The following is a 24,361-nucleotide window of genomic DNA, read 5'->3' as shown; positions in this document are numbered from 1 at the left end:
GTTGTCCACGTTAATCAATTCATGGTAATGTGTGTAAAGTGTGTAATTTGTTGTGAGTTCATGTTGGTTTTGTTCTTTGAACAAGGTGATGTTCATGCACGGTTCATTTTGTGCACCGGTAAAAAAACATATAATTTTTTCTTGAATTTGAAAAAAATATAACATTTTATTTTTCACTAAAGAAGGGTTCGGTGAATGCGCATATGAAACTGGTGGGGTTCGGCACCTCCAACAAGGTTAAGAACCAGAGTACTGTATATAAAGTCACCAAAAACGTATGGACAATGAAGGTGATCTACTCAGTGGCCGAGTGGTTAGAGTGTCCGTCCTGATATCGGTAGGTTGTGAGTTCAAACCCCGGCCGAGTCATACCAAAGACTATAAAAATGGGACCCATTACCTCCCTGCTTGGCACTCAGCATCAAGGGTTGGAATTGGGGGTTAAATCACCAAAAAATGATTCCCGGGTGGTGAACAAGGGGATGGGTCAAATGCAGAGGACACATTTCACCACACCTAGTGTGTGTGTGACAATCATTGGTACTTTAACTTAACTTAACTTTAACTGACCACATATCTAGATCCCTAAATTGATTGATGTAAAATGTTCTTTATCAAATTGTTTACATGTCTAATAAAGATTTGATTAATTCATGATGTCTCAGGTGTGATTCACTACAACAGGGCACCACAGCACACTGGATTCCAGTTAATTGAAATACCACAACACTGGATATTGTTCAGATAAGTTAAATTTAAGAAGTTGCACACAAAGCAACACTGGAGGTGACTATGACGTGCGCATTTTCCGCGCATGCGTATTAGGTCGCGTTGCGACGGAGAGGGGGAGGGGGTCTTAAAGGGGAACATTATCACAATTTCAGAAGGGTTAAAACCATTAAAAATCAGTTCCCAGTGGCTTATTATATTTTTCGAAGTTTTTTTCAAAATTTTACCCATCACGCAATATCCCTAAAAAAAGCTTCAAAGTGCCTGATTTTAACCATCGTTTTATACACCCGTCCATTTTCCTGTGACGTCACACAGTGATGCCAATACAAACAAACATGGCGGGTAGAACAGCTAGATATAGCGACATTAGCTCGGATTCAGACTCGGATTTCAGCGGCTTAAGCGATTCAACAGATTACGCATGTATTGAAACGGATGGTTGTAGTGTGGAGGCAGGTAGCGAAAACGAAATTGAAGAAGAAACTGAAGCTATTGAGCCATATCGGTTTGAACCGTATGCAAGCGAAACCGACGAAAACAACACGACAGCCAGCGACATGGGAGAAAGCGAGGACGAATTTGGCGATCGCCTTCTAACCAACGATTGGTATGTGTTTGTTTGGCATTAAAGGAAACTAACAACTATGAACTAGGTTTACAGCATATGAAATACATTTGGCAACAACATGCACTTTGAGAGTGCAGACAGCCCAATTTTCATCAATTAATATATTCTGTAGACATACCCTCATCCGCGCTCTTTTCCTGAAAGCTGATCTGTCCAGTTTTGGAGTTGATGTTAGCAGGCCAGGGAAGCTAGGGTCGATAGGGGGTTTAGCTCGCTCGTCTGCGGGAACAAACTGCCGCCATTGCTTGCCGTGCTACCGAGGTCCTTTGTCCCTGAATTGCTCACACATTCCGGCAGATTCAATGGGGGTCTGGCGGCAGATTTCTTTGACTTTATCGTTGGAAATGCATCTGCTTTGAGTGTCGCAGGATATCCACACATTCTTGCCATCTCTGTCGTAGCATAGCTTTCGTCGGTAAAGTGTGCGGAACAAACGTCCAATTTATTGCCACTTTCGCATCTTTGGGCCACTGGTGCAACTTGAATCCGTCCCTGTTCGTGTTGTTACACCCTCCGACAACACACCGACGAGGCACGATGTCTCCAAGGTACGGAAAACAGTCGAAAAAACGGAAAAAAACAGAGCTGATTTGACTCGGTGTTTGAGAAAATGGCGGATTGCTTCCCGATGTGACGCCACGTTGTGACGTCATCGCTCCGAGAGCGAATATTAGAAAGGCGTTTAATTCGCCAAAATTCACCCATTTAGAGTTCGGAAATCGGTTAAAAAATATTTGGTCTTTTTTCTGCAACATCAAGGTATATATTGACGCTTACATAGGTCTGGTGATAATGTTCCCCTTTAAACGGTGGCATTGTTGTGTGTGGACACGGATAAGGGTAGGTGGGATTTACCCTGGATAACCCCGGCTTAGTGTAGACGGGGCCTAAATAAACACAACTCCTTCCGCCAGTGTTCCTAATGGCAGGTCCTTCATCCGGGTGCACACCAGTGGGATATCTGCTGTTTAGGAGCCAACATCTCTTGGAGTTGGGCAATGCAACATGTTCCTTTATCGGCTCACACGTGGCCCGCCCAGGGACGCTGGCAGATACCCTCACATTCTGCTGGCCGTCAAAACAGACGCTATCTGCCCTCTTGGTGGCTAATTAGCTGTTTACGCTGAGGGCTTGGAATAAAGGCTGCGCACGCTGATAAGAGGATCAGTCTTTTTTCTTGCTTTCTGGTATTTGCCCTCTTTGTTCATCTTGTACCATTAAAACTGGTTTGTCTTCTTGCAATGGTCACAGTGACGAGTGGAGCCACTTGACAGGTTCTCTTGCTCTCGTGTCACGTTGGCATCTTGTGACGGTCACGCAGTGATAAGACTCTTTAAGATCCTTGTCTCGTGAGAGTTGTGTCTCCTCCTCCAATCTTGTGTTTGCCATTGTTAGCTCCGGTGACGGGCAAGCTACTCGGAAAATGTACTAAGCTAAGCCACAAGCAGTAGCGAGCTACATGTAGCTAGGCTACATAGCTTAGCTACACTTTCCAGTAGCTTAGCTCTTTTTTTAACGAAGTAGATTAGGTCCTTTTTCAACCAGTAGCTTAGCTACTTTTTTAACAAGTAGCTTAGCTACTTTTTTAACCGGTAGCTTTTCCCGTAGCTTAGCTCCTTTTTTAACCAGTAGCTTAGTTCCTTTTTTAACCAGTAGCTTTGCTACTTTTTTAACTAGTAGTTTTTCCAGTAGCTTAGCTACTTTTTTAACCAGTAGCTTAGCTACTTTTTTTAAGCAGTAGATTAGCTCCTTTTTTAACCAGTAGCTTAGCTACTTTTTTAACCAGTAGCTTAGCTACTTTTTTAACCAGTAGCTTTTCCAGTAGCTTACCTCCCTTTTTAACCAGTAGCTTAGTTCCTTTTTTAACCAGTAGCTTTTCCAGTAGCTTATCTAGTTTTTTAACCAGTAGCTTTGCTACTTTTTTAACTAGTAGTTTTTCCAGTAGCTTAGCTCCTTTTTTAACCAGTAGCTTAGCTCCTTTTTTAACCAGTAGCTTAGCTACTTTTTTTAACAAGTAGCTTAGCTCCTTTTTTAACCAGTAGCTTAGTTTCTTTTTTAACCAGTAGCTTTTCCAGTAGCTTAGCTACTTTTTTAACCAGTAGCTTAGCCCCTTTTTTAACCAGTAGCTTAGCTCCTTTTTTAACCAGTAGTTTTTCCTGTAGCTTAGCTCATTTTTTAACCAGTAGCTTTTCTAGTAGCTTAGCTCCTTTTTTAACCAGTAGATTTTCCAGTAGCTTAGGTACTTTTTTAACCAGTAGCATAGCTAGCATAGCTACATTTTTTTAACCAGTAGCTTTTCCAGTAGTTTAGCTCCTTTTTTAACTAGTAGCTTAGCTCCTTTTTTAACTAGTAGCTTTTCCAGTAGCTTAGCTCCTTTTTTAACCGGTAGCTTTTCCAGTAGCTTAGCTACTTTATTAACCAGTAGCTTGGCTACTTTTTTAACCAGTAGCTATTCCAGTAGCTTAGCTCCTTTTTTAACCAGCAGCTTTTCCAGTAGCTTAGCGACTTTTTTAACCAATAGCTTAGCTCCTTTTTTAACCAGTAGCGTAGCTTCTTTTTTAACCAGTAGCGTTTCCTGTAGCTTAGCCCTTTTTTTTTTAGCCAGTAGCTTTTTCAGTAGCTTAGCTCCTTTTTTAACCAGTAGCTTTTCCAGTAGCTTAGCTACTTTTTTAACCAGTAGTTTAGCTACTTTTTTAACCAGTAGCTATTCCGGTAGCTTAGCTCCTTTTTTAACCAGTAGCTTTTCCAGTAGCTTAGCTCCTTTTTTAACCAGTAGCTTTTCCAGTAGCTTAGCTACTTTTTTAACCAGTAGCTTAGCTCCTTTTTTAACCAGTAGATTTTCCAGTAGCTTAGCTTCTTTTTTTAACCAGTAGGTTTTCCAGTAGCCTAGCTACTTTATTAACCAGTAGCTTAGCTTCATTTTTAACCAGTAGCTTAGCTACTTTTTCAACCAGTAGCTTTTCCAGTAGCTTAGCTACTTTTTTAACCAGTAGCTTAGCTACTTTTTTTTTTTCAACCAGGAGCATTTCCAGTAGCTTAGCTACTTTTCTCAACCAGTAGCTTTTCCAGTAGCTTAGCTACTTTTTCCAACCAGTAGCTTAGCTACTTTTTTAACCAGTAGCTTTTCCTGTAGCTTAGCTACTTTTTCAACCAGTAGCTTTTCCAGTAGCTTAGCTACTTTTTTTTTTCAACCAGGAGCATTTCCAGTAGCTTAGCTACTTTTCTTAACCAGTAGCTTTTCCAGTAGCTTAGCTACTTTTTCCAACCAGTAGCTTAGCTACTTTTTTAACCAGTAGCTTTTCCTGTAGCTTAGCTACTTTTTCAACCAGTAGCTTTTCCAGTAGCTTAGCTACTTTTTTAACCAGTAGCTTAGCTACTTTTTTTTTTTCAACCAGGAGCATTTCCAGTAGCTTAGCTACTTTTCTTAACCAGGAGCTTTTCCAGTAGCTTAGCTACTTTTTCCAACCAATAGCTTAGCTACTTTTTTAACCAGTAGCTTTTCCTGTAGCTTAGCTCCTTTTAGAGCCATGTAGCTCAGTAGCTTCCTTTAAAGCTACAAAGACAGAAAATGGACTGCGAATCCATTCCAAAAAATAAAGAGCTGTATGAATGAGAACATCCATAGAAACGGAGAAAATCCATGATGATTGGTTGGTGTTGGTATGATGATGAGTCACAATTAGCTAATTTTAACCTTCTACTACTTCATCCATGATTGACCTCTATCAACCATTGCATTGAATCATGACTCAGTCCTACCTTGCGGCCCTTGAGTAATCTGATTACTTGCTCTGGTAAAGGAATCTGTCCCTATTCTTCTTCTTGTCTCATGTTCACTCACCTGGACCTTTCTCCGGCTCCACCTGCACAACGTAACGTGATGACATACACAGACTGTATTGGAAAATAATAGATAACCATGCCCGGATTCCAGAGGTTTCCATTCAACAAGATGTTTATCGTTGAGGCTGTCGTTTGCAGTACACACTTTTTATGATTCAAGTTACTTTGTGAAAGAGGCTACTTATTTATGTATTTTAGTTTGATCAAATCACAGCCTCCAAATTAAAAGGGCTGTTTGCGACCTTCATGCGGATGCCTAGAGGGCGCTAATGTGTTTTAAAGGGGTCATATTATGAGAAACATAAGGAAGTGTTATTGTAGTAAAATTATGTTCAAATGTTTATCTCAGTCTGTGTGCGTGTAGTCCAATGCCCGTGCGTGTGTACTAGTGTTGTCCCAGTACCAATATTTTGGTACCGGTACTGGTACGAAAATTATTTCGATACTTTTCGATACTTTTCAGTACTTTTTGATACTTTTCTTTTTTTTTTTTTTTTTTTTTTGTCCTGTCCTGTCCAGCTTCTCAGGCAAATCATATAGTTGATGTAGATGCCCATGTCGGCTGTTCAGATTTACTTTACAAAAGAGAAGTGTAGGATACTTCTCTTGTTGCCTTATTTGTATTTGACTTTATTAAATGTATTTATATTATCATTTAGTGCAGCCGGGCCGGAGCAGGAGGGGATAGAAAGAGAAAAAAAAAGAAGACAGAGGGGGAAATTGTGGGGACAAGAGGGGGATTAGACAGAGAGACAAAAACAACAACAGCAAACAACAACAACAACAACAATAGAGCAACATCAGCAAATATGACATGTACAAATATGATGGTAAAAGTAATAGCAAATAAGCAGTTAGCGAAAAATAAAAAATAATACAGAAATGACAATGAGCATTATTACACTACAAATGGATCAATACAAATACCAATAGAAATAGCGCTATTGATAATGAACAATACCAATAATTTACCTTTATTATCAACAATACAGTTGTTTAAATGCAACAATACATATACGTAATGATAACTTGAGATACGAAAGAATGCAGAAAAATGGAGGGGGAGAAAGAGAAGCAACCTACATTAACCTTGTAGATTGTTATAGTCACAATAGGTTAAGCTTTGTCAGTGTGCCATGTGTTACACCCAGTTTACCCTAGGGCAACAACGTTAATATATGTTTGATGAAACGTGATTATGTGCATGAGTGTAAGTATGCATATGTACTTGTATATGTACAGAATGTGTATATGTGTTTGTACAATGAATGTATATGTACAGAATGTGTATATGTGTTTGTACAGTGAATGTATATGTACAGTATGTGTATGTGTATGTTTGTATATTGAATGTGCGTGTGGATGTACGAACATTAGGTAGGTAAATATGTACTGTATTTGTGTATGTATGTGGGAGCGTAGGTACCTATGTACGTATGTGAGCATATGTGAATTTGCATGTACAATACATTCGACTCCCAGAGTGCGTGGGAGCCAGAGCACGGCCCCATCACCCCCGAGAGCCCAACCCACAAACAGGAGGCGTGGTGCCCAGGGAACCAGGGACCACCGCCCCCCACGCAGCCAAGCCGGCCAGCGACAGGAACCCCAGAGCCCGACCCACCGTACCGCCCACAAGGGCCAGCAGCAGGCCGCAGACAGACGCACCCGGCAGAGGACAGGGCACGAGAAAAGCAGGGGACAGCCAGACCCCAAGCCAGCGAGAGACCACACCCCACACGGGCAGAAAGGCGAGACGCCCCGCCCGAGGGACCCAGAGACTCCCCGCAACCGGACGGGAAGACCGCCCCCGCCCCACCGGCAACCGGGCCCCCACGAGCCCACCCCCCACCCCCGGAGAGCGCGGCGAGGCCAGCCCCCGGCCACCCCACCCAAACCGGCCGCCGCAGGACCACCCAGGCACAGGGCCACGGGAACCACCCACCCCACCCGCAGGGACCCCAACGATGGAGATGGAACAACCAGCAACCGCCCCGCCGAGCCCCCCCCCTGAGGGAGGGGAAAATTAAAAAATAATATTAATAAAATATATAAAAAAATAAATAAATAAATAAATAAATAAATTAATTAATTAAAAAAAAAAAGAATTAAAAGAAGATCACAGACATGCTGACAAACAAGGTCACTACCCCAGCAACTGGCCGACTCGCAGCACCTCGGAATACCTTGCAGCACCAAGCTACCACAATAGACGCAGGGACTAGGCCCAACAGGCCCCAACCAAGACGGGCACCCGGAAGGGATGGACAGCGGGACCCAGGAGCTCCAGACACGCAGTTCGGATGCAGTAGCCTGAGGCGTCGACCCCCGTCTGACAGGCAGGCCCAGAGCGTACCCCCAGAAATATACATACATACATACATATATACATACACATACACACATACACGTATACATACCCACACATACACATATATACATATACATACACATATGTACACATATACATACACATATGTACACATACACATATATAAACATACATACATACACACACATATACATATACATATACTTGATACTTTTCTAAATAAAGGGGACCACAAAAAATTGCATTATTGGCTTTATTTTAACAAAAAATCTTAGGGTACTTTAAACATACGTTTATTATTGCATGTTTGTCCTTAAATGAAATAGTCAACATACTAGACAACTTGTCTTTTATTAGTAAGTAAACAAACAAAGGCTCCTAATTAGTCTGCTGACATATGCAGTAACATATTGTGTCATTTATCATTCTATTATTTTGTCCACATTATTAAGGACAAGTGGTAGAAAATGAATTATTAATCTACTTGTTCATTTACTGTTAATATCTGCTTACTCACTCTTTTAACATGTCCAATCAATCAATCAATCAATCAATCAATCTACACTTCTGTTAAAATGTTATAATCACTTATTCTTCTGTTGTTTGATACTTTACATTAGTTTTGGATGATACCACAAATTTAGGTATCAAGCCAATACCAAGTCGTTACAGGATCATACATTGGCCATATGTTGTGATGCCAAAAAATATCGACGTAATCGTAGTAGTATCGACTAGATACGCTCCTGTACTTGGTATCATTACAGTGGATGTCAGGTGTAGATCCACCAATGGCGTTTGTTTACATTTTGACGACGGTGAGCTACGGTGTGTAGTGAAGCATGTTTAGCTATTCCTCATCCTGCAGGGATGATACTTGTAAGAAACGTACTTTATTTGTCGCCATGGAGACAAGGATTAGTGATTTAGAAGTAGCTAAAACACTGCAGACAGCGGCTGGACGTTAGCCGCTAGCTAGCTAGCTAGCCATGTCTTAAAGCACCTCTTCCTGAGGGCACTTGAAGAAAAATGGGCTGCATGGTCGAGTCGCCAGAAGAAAGCCATTTCTGCGCAAATGTCACAAAGTATCCCGCTTACATTACGCCAAACAGCACAGAGACAAGCCTCAAACCTTCTGGAACAAACTAATTTGTAGTGATGTCTTTCTTCTGGCGACTCGACCATGCAGCCCATTTTTCTTCAAGTGCCTCCTTATTGGGCATCTTGAAACAGCCACACCACAATTTTTCAGAGAGTCCTGTATTTCAGCTGAAGTTATTTGTGGATTTTTCTTTGCATCTCGAACAATTTTCCTGGCAGTTGGGGCTGAAATCTTTGCAGGTCTACCTGAATCCCTCATTTTCCACTTCTTAATCAGTGTTTGAACACTGCTGATTGGCATTCTCAATTCCTTGGACATCTTTTTATACCCTTTTCCTGTTTTATGCAGTCCAATTGCCTTTTCTCGCAGATCCTTTGACAATTCTTTTGCCTTTCCCATGACTCAGAATCCAGAAACATCTGTGCAGCACTGGATGAAAGATGCAATGGTCTGTCAGAAGCCCAGAAACTCACTGACCTTTTATACACACACATTAATTACAAACAAACAGGTCACAGGTGAGGATTGGAACCTTGATTAGCCATTCAAACCTGTTTGTGTCAACTTTTGTGCATGTTATCAGATCAAAGTCACTGGGGTATGTAAACTTTTGATCAGGGTCATTTGGGTACTTTCTTTTGTCATTTTGATTTAAAAAGAGTAAACACAGTTGTTTGCCAATAAATAGCTTCACACAACCATTAAGCATGAGTGGAAGAAAGGTTTTTGTGTTATCATTCATATTCTCTGAAGAATGGCCAAGAAATCATACATTTCCCCAGGGTATGTAAACTTATGAGCACAACTGTATAGCATCTTCCTAAATATTGATAACATTAGCAAGTAGGACAGTGGAACATGTAGTTACAGACTTAGGTTTTTATAGTACATTTAAGTCGTCTTTTTTTGTCTGCCCTGCCCTATATAACTATTATTAGATAACTCCAACGGCAGCTGTAATGACACGTTAGCGATGTAGCATGAGCTACATGTAGATGAGATAAACAGACGGCTTATAATGCAATATTCTTGCATAGATTAAAAAATAATAACACATAGCCTGTATATTTATATCTTTATAGACTGAAAGGTGTTAAAAGAGAAATCTAATTAACTAACCTTTGATTCTGAAGTACGTACGTAATAAGTGCTCGCACATTAGCTTTTGTGTGTTGTCAGCTCATAATAGCTATTTGGAAAGCTAACATTAGCTATCATTAAATGTATATTGTACGGTATCATAGTAACAACAAGAACATTTTGATGGGCCTGCTATCTGTGCCCTCGATCTCTGGCCGGGGGTCGTCGGAAGCCTCAGTACTTAATAGATGGTGCCGAGTGTCTAAATCTGTGAGTTTTAGGTGTTACTGTACAGAAAAAGCCACAGAGCTAGCCAAAAACAGTAGCATGTTTACATAAAAATGCTAACACTTAGAAAGTGTACTAACAATAGCATGATACAGTAACATTCAGCAGGTTTCATATACCAAATTATACGACTCAAAGGTGTTTGGCTGCGGAAATACAAAAAAAGTGTAAAAATCGATGAAAAAGTTAGCAAGCCTAAGTTAGCTTCCTAGCATGCTATCGTTTGCATGCTAACAGTTAACAAGTGTCACATACCAAGTTATATGACTCTGGACTAAACAGTAGCAAAAGTAGCTAAAAAAGTTAGCATGCCAAAGGATATCATGCTAGCAAGCTAGCGTTTTGATTGATTGATTGAAACTTTTATTAGTAGATTGCACAGTACAGTACATATTCCGTACAATTGACCAGTAAATGGTAGCACCCGAATAAGTTTTTCAACTTGTTTAAGTCGGGGTCCACGTTAATCAATTCATGGTAAAGCATGATGAGCATGATATTAGTTACATTCTGTCAGCGTTAGCTCAACCGGACCGAACTTCATGTAGACGAGATAAACAGACGGCCTATAATGCAATATTCTGGCATAAATTAAAAAATAATAACACGTAGTCTGTATATTTATATATTTATAGACTGAAAGGTGTTAAAAGAGATATCTAATAAACTAACCTTTGATTCTGAAGTTTACGTGCTTAATAAGTGCTTGCGCATTAGCTTTGTGTTTCGTCAGCTCATGATCGCTATTTGGAAAGCTAACATTAGCTATCATTAAATATATATTCCACAATATCATGATAACAACAACACAACTCGAATGACAACTGTAATGATACGTTAGCGATGTAGCGTCAGCTTAACCAGACTACATGTAGATGAGATAAACAGGCTACTTATGATGCAATATTGTTGCACAGATGTAAAAATAATAACACGTAGCCTGTATACTTATAGCTTTATAGACTGAAAGATGTTAAAAGAAAAATTTAATAAACTAACCTTTGATTCTGAAGTTTACGTATTACAGGATTAGTTTATTAAATTTATCCTTTAACACCTTCCAGTCCATAAAGATATAAATATACAGGCTATGTGTTATTATTTTTACATCTGTGCAACAATATTGCATCATAAGTAGTCTGTTTATCTCCTCTACATGAAGTCCGGTTAAGCTAACGCTACATCGCTAACGCTACATCGCTAACGCTACATCCCTAACGCTACATTGCTAACGCTACATCGCTAACGTATCATTACAGTTGTCATTCGAGTTGTCTTGTTGTCACGGCAGCATACTTGCCAACCCTCCTGAATTTTCCAGGAATTTTCTTTTATATATATATATATATATATATATATATATATATATATATATATATATATATATATATATATATATATATATATATATATATATAATAAAACACATATATAGCTAGACTTCACTGAAAGTCAAGTATTTATTTTATATATATATATATATATATATATATATATATATATATATATATATATATATATATATATATATATATATATATATATATATATATATATGTATGTGTGGGAAAAAAAATCACAAGACTACTTCATCTCTAGAGATGAAGTAGTCTTGTGATTTTTTTTCCCACACATACATATATTGCGCTCTACTACGGTATCGAGCACTATTTTTTGGATAACCTTATTAAGACATATATATATATATATATATATATATATATATATATATATATATATATATATATATATATATATATATATATATATATATATATACACACACACATATATATATATATATATATATATATATATATATATATATATATATATATATATATATATATATATATATATATCTATATCTAGACTTCACTGAAAGTCAAGTATATATATATATATATATATATATATATATATATATATATATATATATATACACATATATAAAAGATACTTGAATTTAAGTGAATTCTAGCTATAAATATACTCCTCCCCCTTAACCCCGCCCCCTGGCCCCGCCCACCCCAACCCCACCCACCCCGACCCCCCAAATCTCCCGAATTTGGAGGTCTCAAGGTTGGCAAGTATGCACGGCGGGGTTGCAGCTTACTGCGCGGTTCGTTCTCAAATGGACGACTCCGGACAGGACTTGCAGGTAGGAACATGATTTGATCTTGAAAATAACGCGAAGTACCAAAAAACAGAAAACAAGTAAAAGGAATAATGTGCTGATCGCACTCGAAACTAAGCTACCACTTGGCAGGGACTAGAAGACAAGCAAACTTACGTGACGAGAGCATGAAGCAAACACTTAGCCTAAACTATGGCATGGAACACTCACGAAACTGTGGCATGAAACAAACAAGACTTACTAGTAGGTTGCGTGAAGCAAACAATGACACCAGGCCGACTGACTGGCAAAGGCAGGCTTAAATAATGCCTCTGATTAGAAACAGGTGAGCGCCCCGAACACCAGAGGCAGGTGAAAACAATACGCAGCCATGGCAACCAAACCAAACTCAGAGGTGTCACAAACAGGAACTAAAGGAGTCCAAAAACTAACAGATAATACAAAAACATGATCCGGACCACGGATCATGACAGTTGATATCATGATACTGTGGAATATACATTTATTGATACTCATGTTAGCTTTCCAAATAGCTATCGTGAGTTGACAACACACAAAGCTAATGCGCGTAAACTTCAGAATCAAAGGTTAGTTTATTAGATTTCTCTTTTAACACCTTCCAGTCTATAAAGATATGAATATACAGGCTGTGTGTTATTATTTTTATATCTTTTTTTACAACAAGAGATAAACAGGCTACTTATGATGCAATATTGTTGCACGGATGTAAAAATAATTGAATTGCCTGTACACTTATAGCTTTATAGACTGAAAGGGAAAAGCTCATGCTGGCTAACGTTAGCTATCATTAAAAGTATACACTGTCATAAATAACAACAACAAGACAACTTCAATGACAGCTGTAATGATACGTTAGCGACGTAGCGATAGCTTAACCAGACTACATGTAGATGAGATAAACAGGCTACTTATGATGGAATATTGTTGCACAGATGTAAAAAAAATAACACATAGTCTGTATATTTATAGCTTTATAGACTGGAATGAAAAAGCTCGTGATGGCTAGCGTTAGCTTTCATTAAAGCATATTCTGTCAGAAATAACAACAACAAGACTGCCGATTGTTATTTCCCTATGTGTACGAAACAGCGTTGCGTGACAAGCCCGAACTCCAATCAAATTCCTCGGACCATCGAGTAGTTTCTATTCAATATAATTAGTGAAAAATATATATACTTAAAAATGTAGTCGAGGTTTCTGTGGTTTATCCGTTATACAGATACGGGGTAGAGCGGGATATACGTTAGGTCAGGAAAAAAACACTTATATCATCCCTACAAGCCTGTTTCGCAGGCTTGTAGGGATGATATAGCGTGGGTTTTTTCTGACCTAACGTATATAATTAAAAATGTATAGGTTCTGTTAAACTAATAATGGTAACATAGACGAGTCAGTGGTGTTCTTGTTATATTTTCTAGGGTACAAAACGTAACCGTGAGTGAGTTGCGAACAGCCCCTTTAATATAGAACCATTGTTGTTACATTTAGAGGATGTCCCGATCCGATATCGGGGGAAAAAAACTGGTATCGCGTTGAAAATGTCCGATATTGGAACGTCGATACAAGCAGTGTGTTCCGCTCCTGTTGACGTCAGACATAAAGTATGTCAATATAACTTACATGAGATACAAAATAACTTTAAAGAAGGTAAATAGGAGGGAGAAGAAGAGAAAAAGTAACTTTGCTACGTATACTAAAATCACAGCAATGTTTATCAATGCTGTTAAAGAGATGTAATGTTTACTTCACATCTGCAATAAAACAACTCACTTATACCAATTTATCAATATATCAAAACATTAATCATGTTCATTTCATCATCCTTCTGTTTAACAAAAATATCCTTGCACATATTGGTTATTTATGTACTTGTTTATATTTGAGTGAATTGGTATTATTTATTGTTTACGTGGTGCAAAGGAAGCCCAGTCGACCAAGTTCTTTGTGTTTTAAACATACCTGGCCTATAAAGTTGATTCTGATTATATATACAGACTACTATGATAAGAGCAATCAAATAGCACATAGTTTTTTTTATGATCTTCAGTGTTTTGATTGGTTAAAATTGGGTCAAAATAAGGTAAAAAGTAGGTAAAAAAGGTAATTTTGCTATTTCTACTAAAATAACAGCAATGTTTATCAATGCTATTAAAGAGATTTGATGTTTACTTTCACATCTGCAATAAAACAACTTATTCATAGAAATATATCATGTACTGTACCAAAATATAAAAAACCCTATTATAATAACAGCAATCAAATAGCACTTTGGAATAATTTATTCTGTGATATTCAATGTTCAGGTCAAAATGTGTGAAAATATAGGTAAAAATAAGGTAAAATGTAGGTAAAATAAGGTAATTATGCTATTTATACTAAAATAATAACAATGTGTATTAATGCAATTAAAGAGATGTAATGTTTACTTTCACATCTGCAATAGAACAACTTATTTATACGAATATATCATGTACCAAAACATTAAATATACATACTTTTATGATAACAGCAATCAAATAACACATTGTAATATTTTATTCTGTGATCTTCTATATTAGCGCCAAAACTTTGTTAAAAAGTAGGTTAAAGTAGGTTAAAAATAAGGTTAAAAGTAGGTAAAACATTTGTATTATGCTATTTATACTAAATTAACAGTAATGTGTATCAATGCTATTAAAGAAGTTTAATGTTTACTTTCACATCTGCAATAAAACAACTTATTTATAACAATATATCATGTACTAAAACATCAAATACACATACTGTTATGATAACAGCAATCAAATAACACATTGTAATATTTTATTCTGTGATCTTCAGTGTTCATGCCAGAAACGTTGTTAAAAAGTATGTAAAAAGAAGGTTAAAGTAGGTAAAAATGTGTTTAAAAAGTAGGTAAATTAACATGATTATGCTATTTATACTAAATTAACAGCAATGTTTATCAATGCTATTAAAGAGATGTAATGTTTACTTTCCCATCTGTGATAAAACATCTTATTTATACCAATATTTCATGTACCAAAATATGAAGTACACAGACTATTATGATAACAGCAATCATATAACACTTTGTAATATTTTATTCTGTGATCTTCAGTGTTTCTCGGCAAAAATGTGGTTAAAAAGTAGGTAAAATAAGATAATTATGTTATCTATACTAAAATCACAGCAATGTGTATCAATGCTATTAAAGAGATTTAATGTTTACTTTCACATCTGCAATAAAACAACTTATTTATACCAATATTTCATCTACCAAAATATGAAATACACATACTATTATGATAAAAGCAATCAAATAGCACTTTGGAATACTTTATTCTATGATCTTCAGTTTTGATGCCAAAAATGTGTTAAAAATAAGGTAAAAAGTAAATAAAAGTAGGTAAAATAAGGTAATTGTGCTATTTATACTAAAATAACAGCAATGTGTATCAATGCTATTAAAGAGATTTAATGTTTACTTTCACATCTGCAATAAAACAACTTATTTATACCAATATATCATGTACCAAAATATAAAAAAAACCTGTTATGATAAAAGCAATCAAATAGCACTTTGGAATATTTTATTTTGTGATCTTCAATGTTCAGGTCAAATGTGTGAAAAAGGAGGTCAAAATAAGGTAAAAAGTAGGTAAAATAAGATAATTATGCTATTTATAATAAAATAACAGCAATGTGTATCAATGCTATTAAAGAGATTTAATGTTTACCTTTACATCTGCAATAAAACAACTTATGTATACCAATTTATCATGTACCAAAATATAAAACAAATTATTATGATAACAATCAGATAGCACTTTGGAATAATTTATTCTGTGATTTTCAGTGTTCACGCCAAATATGTGGTTAAAAAATAAGTAAAAGAAGGTTAAAAGTAGGTTAAAAATGAGGTAAAAAGTAGGTAAAAAAGGTAATTATGCTATTTATACTAAAATAACAGCAATGTGTATCAATGCTATTAAAGATATGTAATGTTTACTTTCACATCTGTAATAAAACAACTTATTTATACGAATATATCATCTAACAAAACATTAAATAAGCATACTATTATGATAACAGCATTCAAATAGCACTTTGGAATATTTTATTGTGATCTTCAATGCTAACGCCAAAATTGTGGTTAAAAAGTAAGTAAAAAGAAGGTGAAAAGTAGGTTAAAAAAGGTAATAATGCTATTTATACTAAAATAGCAACAATGTGTATCAATGCTATTAAAGAAGTGTAACGTTTACTTTCACATCTGCAATAAAACAACTTATTTATACGAATATATCATGTACCAAAATATAAAAAAAACCCTATTATGATAACAGCAATCAGATAGCACTTTGGAATATTTTATTCTGCGATCTTCAGTGTTCACGCCAACTATGTGGTTAAAAAGCAATCAAAAGAGGTTAAAAGTAGGTTAAAAATCAGGTAAAAGGTAGGTAAAAATTTTTATTATGCCATTTATACTAAAATAATAGCAATGTGTATCAATGCTTTTAAAAAGATGTAATGTTTACTTTCACATCTGCAATAAAACAACTTATTTATACGAATATATCATGTACCAAAATATGAAATACACATACTGTTATGATAACAGCAATCATATAACACTTTGTAATCTTTTATTCTGTGATCTTCAGTGTTCACGGCAAAAATGTGGTTAAAAAATAGGTCAAAAGAAGGTTAAAAAGTAGGTAAAAAATGTAATTATGCTATTTATACTAAAATCACAACAATGTGTATCAATGCTATTAAAGAGATGTAATGTTTACTTTCACATCTGCAATTAAACAACTTATTTATACAAATATATCATGTACTAAAACATTATATATACATACTGTTATAATAACAGCGATAAAATAACACATTGTAATATTTAATTATGTTATCTTCAGTGTTTATGCCAGAAACCTTGTTAAAAAAGTAGGTAAAAAGAAGGTTAAAGTAGGTAAAAATGTGGTGAAAAAGTAAGTAAATTAACATAATTATGCTATTTATACTAAAATCACAACAATGTGAATCAATGCTATTAATGAGATTTAATGTTTACTTTCACATCTGCAATAAAACAACTTATTTATACGAATATATCATGTACCAAAATATGAAATACACAGACTATTATGATAACAGCAATCATATAACACTTTGTAATCTTTTATTCTGTGATCTTCAGTGTTCACGGCAAAAATGTGGTTAAAAAATAGGTCAAAAGAAGGTTAAAAAGTAGGTAAAAAATGTAATTATGCTATTTATACTAAAATCACAACAATGTGTATCAATGCTATTAAAGAGATGTAATGTTTACTTTCACATCTGCAGTAAAACAACTTATTTATACAAATATATCATGTACCAGAACATTAAATATACATACTGTTATAACAACAGCAATAAAATAACACATTGTAAAATGTTATTCTTTTATCTTCAGTGTTTATGCCAGAAACCTTGTTAAAAAGTATGTAAAAAGAAGGTTGAAAAATGTGGTTAAAAAGTAGGTAAATTAACATAATTATGCTAATTCTACTAGCTGAGATAGGCTGCAGCACCCCCCGCGACCCCGAAGGGAATAAGGGGTAGAAAATGGATGGATGGATATACTAAAATCACAACAATGTGTATCAATGTTATAAAAGAGATTTAAGGTTTATTTTCACATCTGCAATAAAACAACTTATTTATACGAATATATCATGTACCAAAACATTAAATATACATACTGTTATAATAACAGCGATAAAATAACACATTGTAAAATTTTATTCTTTTATCTTCAGTGTTTATTCCAGAAACCTTGTTAAAAAGAAGGTTAAAGTCGGTAAAAATGTGGTTAAAAAGTAGGTAAATTAATGTAATTATGCTATTTATACTAAAATCACAACAATGTGTATCAATGTTATTAAATAGATGTAATGTTTACTTTCACATCTGCAATAAAACAACTTATTTATACAAATATATCATGTACCAAAACATTAAATACACATACTGTTATGATAACAGCAATCAAATAACACATTGTAATACTTTATTCTGTGATCTTCAATGTTCATGCCAGAAACGTTAAAAAGTAGGTAAAAAGAAGGTTAAGTAGGTAAAAATGTGGTTAAAAAGTAGGTAAATTAACATAATTATGCTAATTATACTAAAATCACAATAATGTGTATCAATGCTATTAAAGACATTTAATGTTTACTTTCACATCTGCAATAAAACAACTTATTTATACAAATATATCATGTACCAAAACATTAAATACACATACTGTTATAATAACAGCGATCAAATAACACATTGTAATATTTTATTCTGTTATCTTCAGTGTTTACGCCAGAAACCTTGTTAAAAAAGTAGGTAAAAATAAGGTTAAAGTAGGTAAAAATGTGGTTAAAAAGTAGGTAAATTAACATAATTATGCTATTTATACTAAAATCGCAACAATGTGTATCAATGATATTAATGAGATTTAATGTTTACTTTCACATCTGCAATAAAACAACTTATTTATACGAATATATCATGTACCAAAATATGAAATACACAGACTATTATGATAACAGCAATCATATAACAATTTGTAATCTTTTATTCTGTGATCTTCAGTGTTCACGGCAAAAATGTCTTTAAAAAGTAGGTCAAAAATTTAATTATGCTATTCATACTAAAATCACAACAATGTGTATCAATGCTATTAAAGAGATGTAATGTTTACTTTCACATCTGCAATAAAACAACATATTTATACAAATATATCATGTGCCAAAACATAAATATACATACTGTTATAATAACAGCGATGAAAAAACACATTGTAATATTTAATTCTGTGTTATCTTCAGTGTTTATGCCAGAAACCTTGTTAAAAAAGTAGGTAAAAAGAAGGTTAAAGTAGGTAAAAATGTGGTTCAAAAGTAAGTAAATTAACATAATTATGCTATTTATACTAAAATAACAACAATGTGTATCAATGCTATTAAATAGATGTAATGTTTACTTTCACATCTGCAATAAAACAACTTATTTATACGAAGATATCATGTACCAAAACATTAAATACACATACTGTTATGATAACAGCGATCAAATAACACATTGTAATACTTTATTCTGGGATCTTCAATGTTCACGCCAGAAACCTTGTTAAAAAGTAGGTAAAAAGAAGGTTAAAGTAGGTAAAAATGTGGTTAAAAAGTAGGTAAATAAACATAATTATGCTATTTATACTAAAATCGCAACAATGTGTATCAATGATATTAATGAGATTTAATGTTTACTTTCACATCTGCAATAAAACAACTTATTTATACGAATATATCATGTACCAAAATATGAAATACACAGACTATTATGATAACAGCAATCATATAACAATTTGTAATCTTTTATTCTGTGATCTTCAGTGTTCACGGCAAAAATGTCTTTAAAAAGTAGGTCAAAAATTTAATTATGCTATTTATACTAAAATCACAACAATGGGTATCAATGCTATTAAAGAGATGTAATGTTTACTTTCACATCTGCAATAAAACAACATATTTATACAAATATATCATGTGCCAAAACATAAATATACATACTGTTATAATAACAGCGATGAAATAACACATTGTAATATTTAATTCTGTGTTATCTTCAGTGTTTATGCCAGAAACCTTGTTAAAAAAGTAGGTAAAAAGAAGGTTAAAGTAGGTAAAAATGTGGTTCAAAAGTAAGTAAATTAACATAATTATGCTATTTATACTAAAATAACAATAATGTGTATCAATGCTATTAAAGACATTTAATGTTTACTTTCACATCTGCAATAAAACAACGTATTTATACAAATATATCATGTACCAAAACATTAAATATTCATACTGTTATAATAACAGCAATAAAATAACACATTGTAATATTTTACTCTGTTATCTTCAGTGTCTACGCCAGAAACCTTGTTAAAAAAGTAGGTAAAAAGAAGGTTAAAGTAGGTAAAAATGTGGTTCAAAAGTAAGTAAATTAACATAATTATGCTATTTATACTAAAATAACAACAATGTGTATCAATGCTATTAAATAGATGTAATGTTTACTTTCACATCTGCAATAAAACAACTTATTTATACGAATATATCATGTACCAAAATATGAAATACACAGACTATTATGATAACAGCAATCATATAACAATTTGTAATCTTTTATTCTGTGATCTTCAGTGTTCACGGCAAAAATGTCTTTAAAAAGTAGGTCAAAAATTTAATTATGCTATTTATACTAAAATCACAACAATGTGTATCAATGCTATTAAAGAGATGTAATGTTTACTTTCACATCTGCAATAAAACAACATATTTATACAAATATATCATGTGCCAAAACATAAATATACATACTGTTATAATAACAGCGATGAAATACACATTGTAATATTTAATTCTGTGTTATCTTCAGTGTTTATGCCAGAAACCTTGTTAAAAAAGTAGGTAAAAAGAAGGTTAAAGTAGGTAAAAATGTGGTTCAAAAGTAAGTAAATTAACATAATTATGCTATTTATACTAAAATAACAACAATGTGTATCAATGCTATTAAATAGATGTAATGTTTACTTTCACATCTGCAATAAAACAACTTATTTATATGAAGATATCATGTACCAAAACATTAAATACACATACTGTTATGATAACAGCAATCAAATAACACATTGTAATACTTTATTCTGGGATCTTCAATGTTCACGCCAGAAACCTTGTTAAAAAAGTAGGTAACAAGAAGGTTAAAGTCGGTAAAAATGTGGTTAAAAAGTAGGTAAATTAACATAATTATGCTATTTATACTAAAATCACAATAATGTGTATCAATGCTATTAAAGACATTTAATGTTTACTTTCACATCTGCAATAAAACAACGTATTTATACAAATATATCATGTACCAAAACATTAAATATTCATACTGTTATAATAACAGCAATAAAATAACACATTGTAATATTTTACTCTGTTATCTTCAGTGTTTACGCCAGAAACCTTGTTAAAAAAGTAGGTAAAAAGAAGGTTAAAGTCGGTAAAAATGTGGTTAAAAAGTAAGTAAATTAACATAATTATGCTAATTATACTAAAATCACAATAATGTGTATCAATGCTATTAAAGACATTTAATGTTTACTTTCACATCAGCAATAAAACAACGTATTTATACAAATATATCATGTACCAAAACATTAAATATACATACTGTTATGATAACAGCAATCAAATAACACATTGTAATATTTTATTCTGTGATCTTCAATGTTCATGCCAGAAACGTTAAAAAGTAGGTAAAAAGAAGGTTAAAGTAGGTAAAAATGTGGTTAAAAAGTAGGTAAATTAACATAATTATGCTAATTATACTAAAATCACAATGTGTATCAATGTTATCAAAGAGATTTAATGTTTACTTTCACATCAGCAATAAAACAACTTATTTATACGAATATATCATGTACCAAAACATTAAATATACATACTGTTATAATAACAGCGATAAAATAACACATTGTAATATTTTACTCTGTTATCTTTAGTGTTTATGCCAGAAACCTTCTTAAACAAGTAAGTAAAAAGAAGGTTAAAGTAGGTAAAAATGTGGTTAAAAAGTAGGTAAATTAACATAATTATGCTATTTATACTAAAATAACAGCAATGTTATTAAAGAGATGTAATGTTTACTTTCACATCTGCAATAAAAGAACTAATATACAGACTATTATGATAACAGCCGCCAGTCATATTTTATTCCCACTTTCACCACAAGGTGGGCCTCCATGGCCCCCTGTAGTCCCACAAGAAGGGTCCGTACCGACAGAAGGTGCTGATGAGAGCCGTGGGGTCCAGAGCGTCTACTTTGTACGCGTCCTTCCACAACTCAGACCCCTGCTGCTTCCTCTTGGTCTTGTACCTGCGGTTCTGAAACCAGATCTTCACCTGCGTCTCCGTCAGCCGCAAGGCGCCGGCCAGGTGCGCTCTCTCTGGGGCCGACAGGTACTTCTGCTCTTTGAACCTCTTCTCCAGCTCCAGCACCTGCAGGTGTGTGAACGCCGCCCGGGACCGCTTGGCTTTGCCCGTGGCCGGGGAGCAGTCGGACCGGGACGTGCCGGGACAGGTCTTGTCCAGGGACGCGGCTGAGATGTGCGAGATAGGGTGGGCTTTTACTCACCGGGCACGTAGGAACAGTTTGCAAAGAAAAGTCTTGCTCACCAGTTTCCTCCACCAACTCTGACAACTTGTCAGCGTCTTCCTCCCATCCGTCCGCCGTCCGCAGACATCCTTGTGCGGCGTGGTCCTTCATGGACAGGATGTCGTCGATGAGGAAGGACGTCCGAGGTTTGACCGGATCGGACATGTTAGCGTCCAAGCAGGGAGAGGCCTCCTCACTATTGTCACACAGCGGCGTGTTCCTCACACACACACACACACACACACACACACTGGCATTTTATAGAAGTCCGGGGGCGGGGTTGTGGAGGAGGAGGCGGGACACAGCTGACTGGGGGCTTTCACTTTGCTTCTTTTACTTGACAGAAATGAAAATAATGCGTACATGAGGCTGCTAAGCATGCTCTACTTATTTCCACCAGTATAACAATTGCCAGCGTTGGTTGTACAAACCCCGTTTCCATATGGGAAGGATTTGCAAATCATCCTATTCTGTTTATATTTACATCTAAAACACAATTTCCCAACTCATATGGAAACGGGGTTCATACTTGCCAACCCTCCCGAATTTTCCGGGAGACTCCCGAAATTCAGCGCCTCTCCCGAAAACCTCCCGGGACAAATATTCTCCCGAAAATCTCCCGATTTTCAGCTGGAGCTGGAGACCACGCCCCCTCCAGCTCCATGCGGACCTGAGTGAGGACAGCCTTGACAGGAGGACAACAGGGTGACAAGAAATAAATCATCCAGACTAGAGATAAATTGTATTATTATGTTTATCTTACCTAAAAATAAATATATTTGTTAATTAAAAAAAAAAAAACTAAATTAATTTTTACTATATTTTGCTAAAAACATCAAAATTAATTGTATTTTTATTTGTATTTTTTCTGACTCCTTATTACATCCAGCTATAGAATTATACATTAAAATAAACATATTTGAAATAATTAATTATAAATTATCATAATAATTAATTTAAAATGACCATATTTAATTATTAAAATAATTGCTTGTTTATCAACAACTTTAGCATTTTATTCATTACATTTTGAAGCTCTCAGAAGCCAAGTTATGTTATATTCCTTAATATTTATTTATGCAAGTTTGAAGTATCAATTATCTAAACACAGTTTTGTTTGCATATTTTCAGGATATATATCTATATATATATATATATATATATATATATATATATATATATATATATATATATATATATGGGACGGCGTGGCGCAGTGGAAGAGTGGCCGTGCGCGACCAGAGGGTCCCTGGTTCAATCCCCACCTAGTACCAACCTCGTCATGTCCGTTGTGTCCTGAGCAAGACACTTCACCCTTGCTCCTGATGGGTGCTGGTTAGCGCCTTGCATGGCAGCTCCCTCCATCAGTGTGTGAATGTGTGTATGAATGGGTAAATGTGGAAGTAGTGTCAAAGCGCTTTGAGTACCTTGAAGGTAGAAAAGCGCTATACAAGTACAACCCATTTATCATTTATATACATATATATATATATATATATATATGAAATACTTGACTTGGTAAATTCTAGTTGTCAATATACTCCTCCCCTCTAAACCACGCCCCCAACCACGCCCAGCCCCACCCCCGACCACGCCCCCACCCCCCACCTCCCGAAATCAGAGGTCTCAATGTTGGCAAGTATAACGGGGTTTGTAGTTGGTTGTAGTCTTTGTTTTCTGATAGTACTTTAAAGTGAATGATTGTCACACACACACACACACACTAGGTGTGGCGAAATTATTAGAGATGTCCGATAATGGCTTTTTTTGCCGATATTCCGATATCGTCCAACTCTTAATTACCGATTCCGATATACAGTCGTGGAATTAACACATTATTATGCCTAATTTTGTTGTGATGCATTAAAGCAGGGGTCACCAACCTTTTTGAAACCAAGAGCTACTTCTTGGGTACTGATTAATGCGAAGGGCTACCAGTTTCCATCCATCCATTTTCTACCGCTTATTCCCTTTGGGGTC

At 35.0% G+C, this 24,361-nt stretch overlaps 1 protein-coding gene across 1 annotated transcript; it reads right to left on the bottom strand.

Moving 5' to 3' along the window:
- Positions 1-20,611: 20,611 nt before the first annotated feature.
- On the bottom strand, positions 20,612-22,598 carry nkx3-1 (NK3 homeobox 1). The gene is made up of 2 exons (XM_061981046.1): positions 22,402-22,598; positions 20,612-22,325 (listed from the first exon to the last, which is right to left on the bottom strand). The coding sequence occupies exons 1-2, from the start codon at positions 22,544-22,546 to the stop codon at positions 21,949-21,951; spliced, it is 522 nt and encodes a 173-aa protein (XP_061837030.1). The 5' UTR covers positions 22,547-22,598; the 3' UTR covers positions 20,612-21,948.
- Positions 22,599-24,361: the final 1,763 nt, after the last annotated feature.

The sequence above is a fragment of the Nerophis lumbriciformis genome, linkage group LG20 (genome assembly GCF_033978685.3).
Source record: "Nerophis lumbriciformis linkage group LG20, RoL_Nlum_v2.1, whole genome shotgun sequence".
In the NCBI taxonomy this organism is placed as follows: Eukaryota; Metazoa; Chordata; class Actinopteri; order Syngnathiformes; family Syngnathidae; genus Nerophis; species Nerophis lumbriciformis.
The sequence above is the reverse complement of the archived record's forward strand: the minus strand, read 5'-3'. Positions and strand labels throughout refer to the sequence as shown.

Bases quoted from the DNA above. Each gene is read 5' to 3' on its own strand.
- nkx3-1 (XM_061981046.1), bottom strand. From the start codon at position 22,546: ATGTCCGATCCGGTCAAACCTCGGACGTCCTTCCTCATCGACGACATC. The intron at 22,326-22,401 runs GTGAGCAAGACT...CGCACATCTCAG, and splicing joins AGAGTTGGTGGAGGAAACTG to CCGCGTCCCTGGACAAGACC.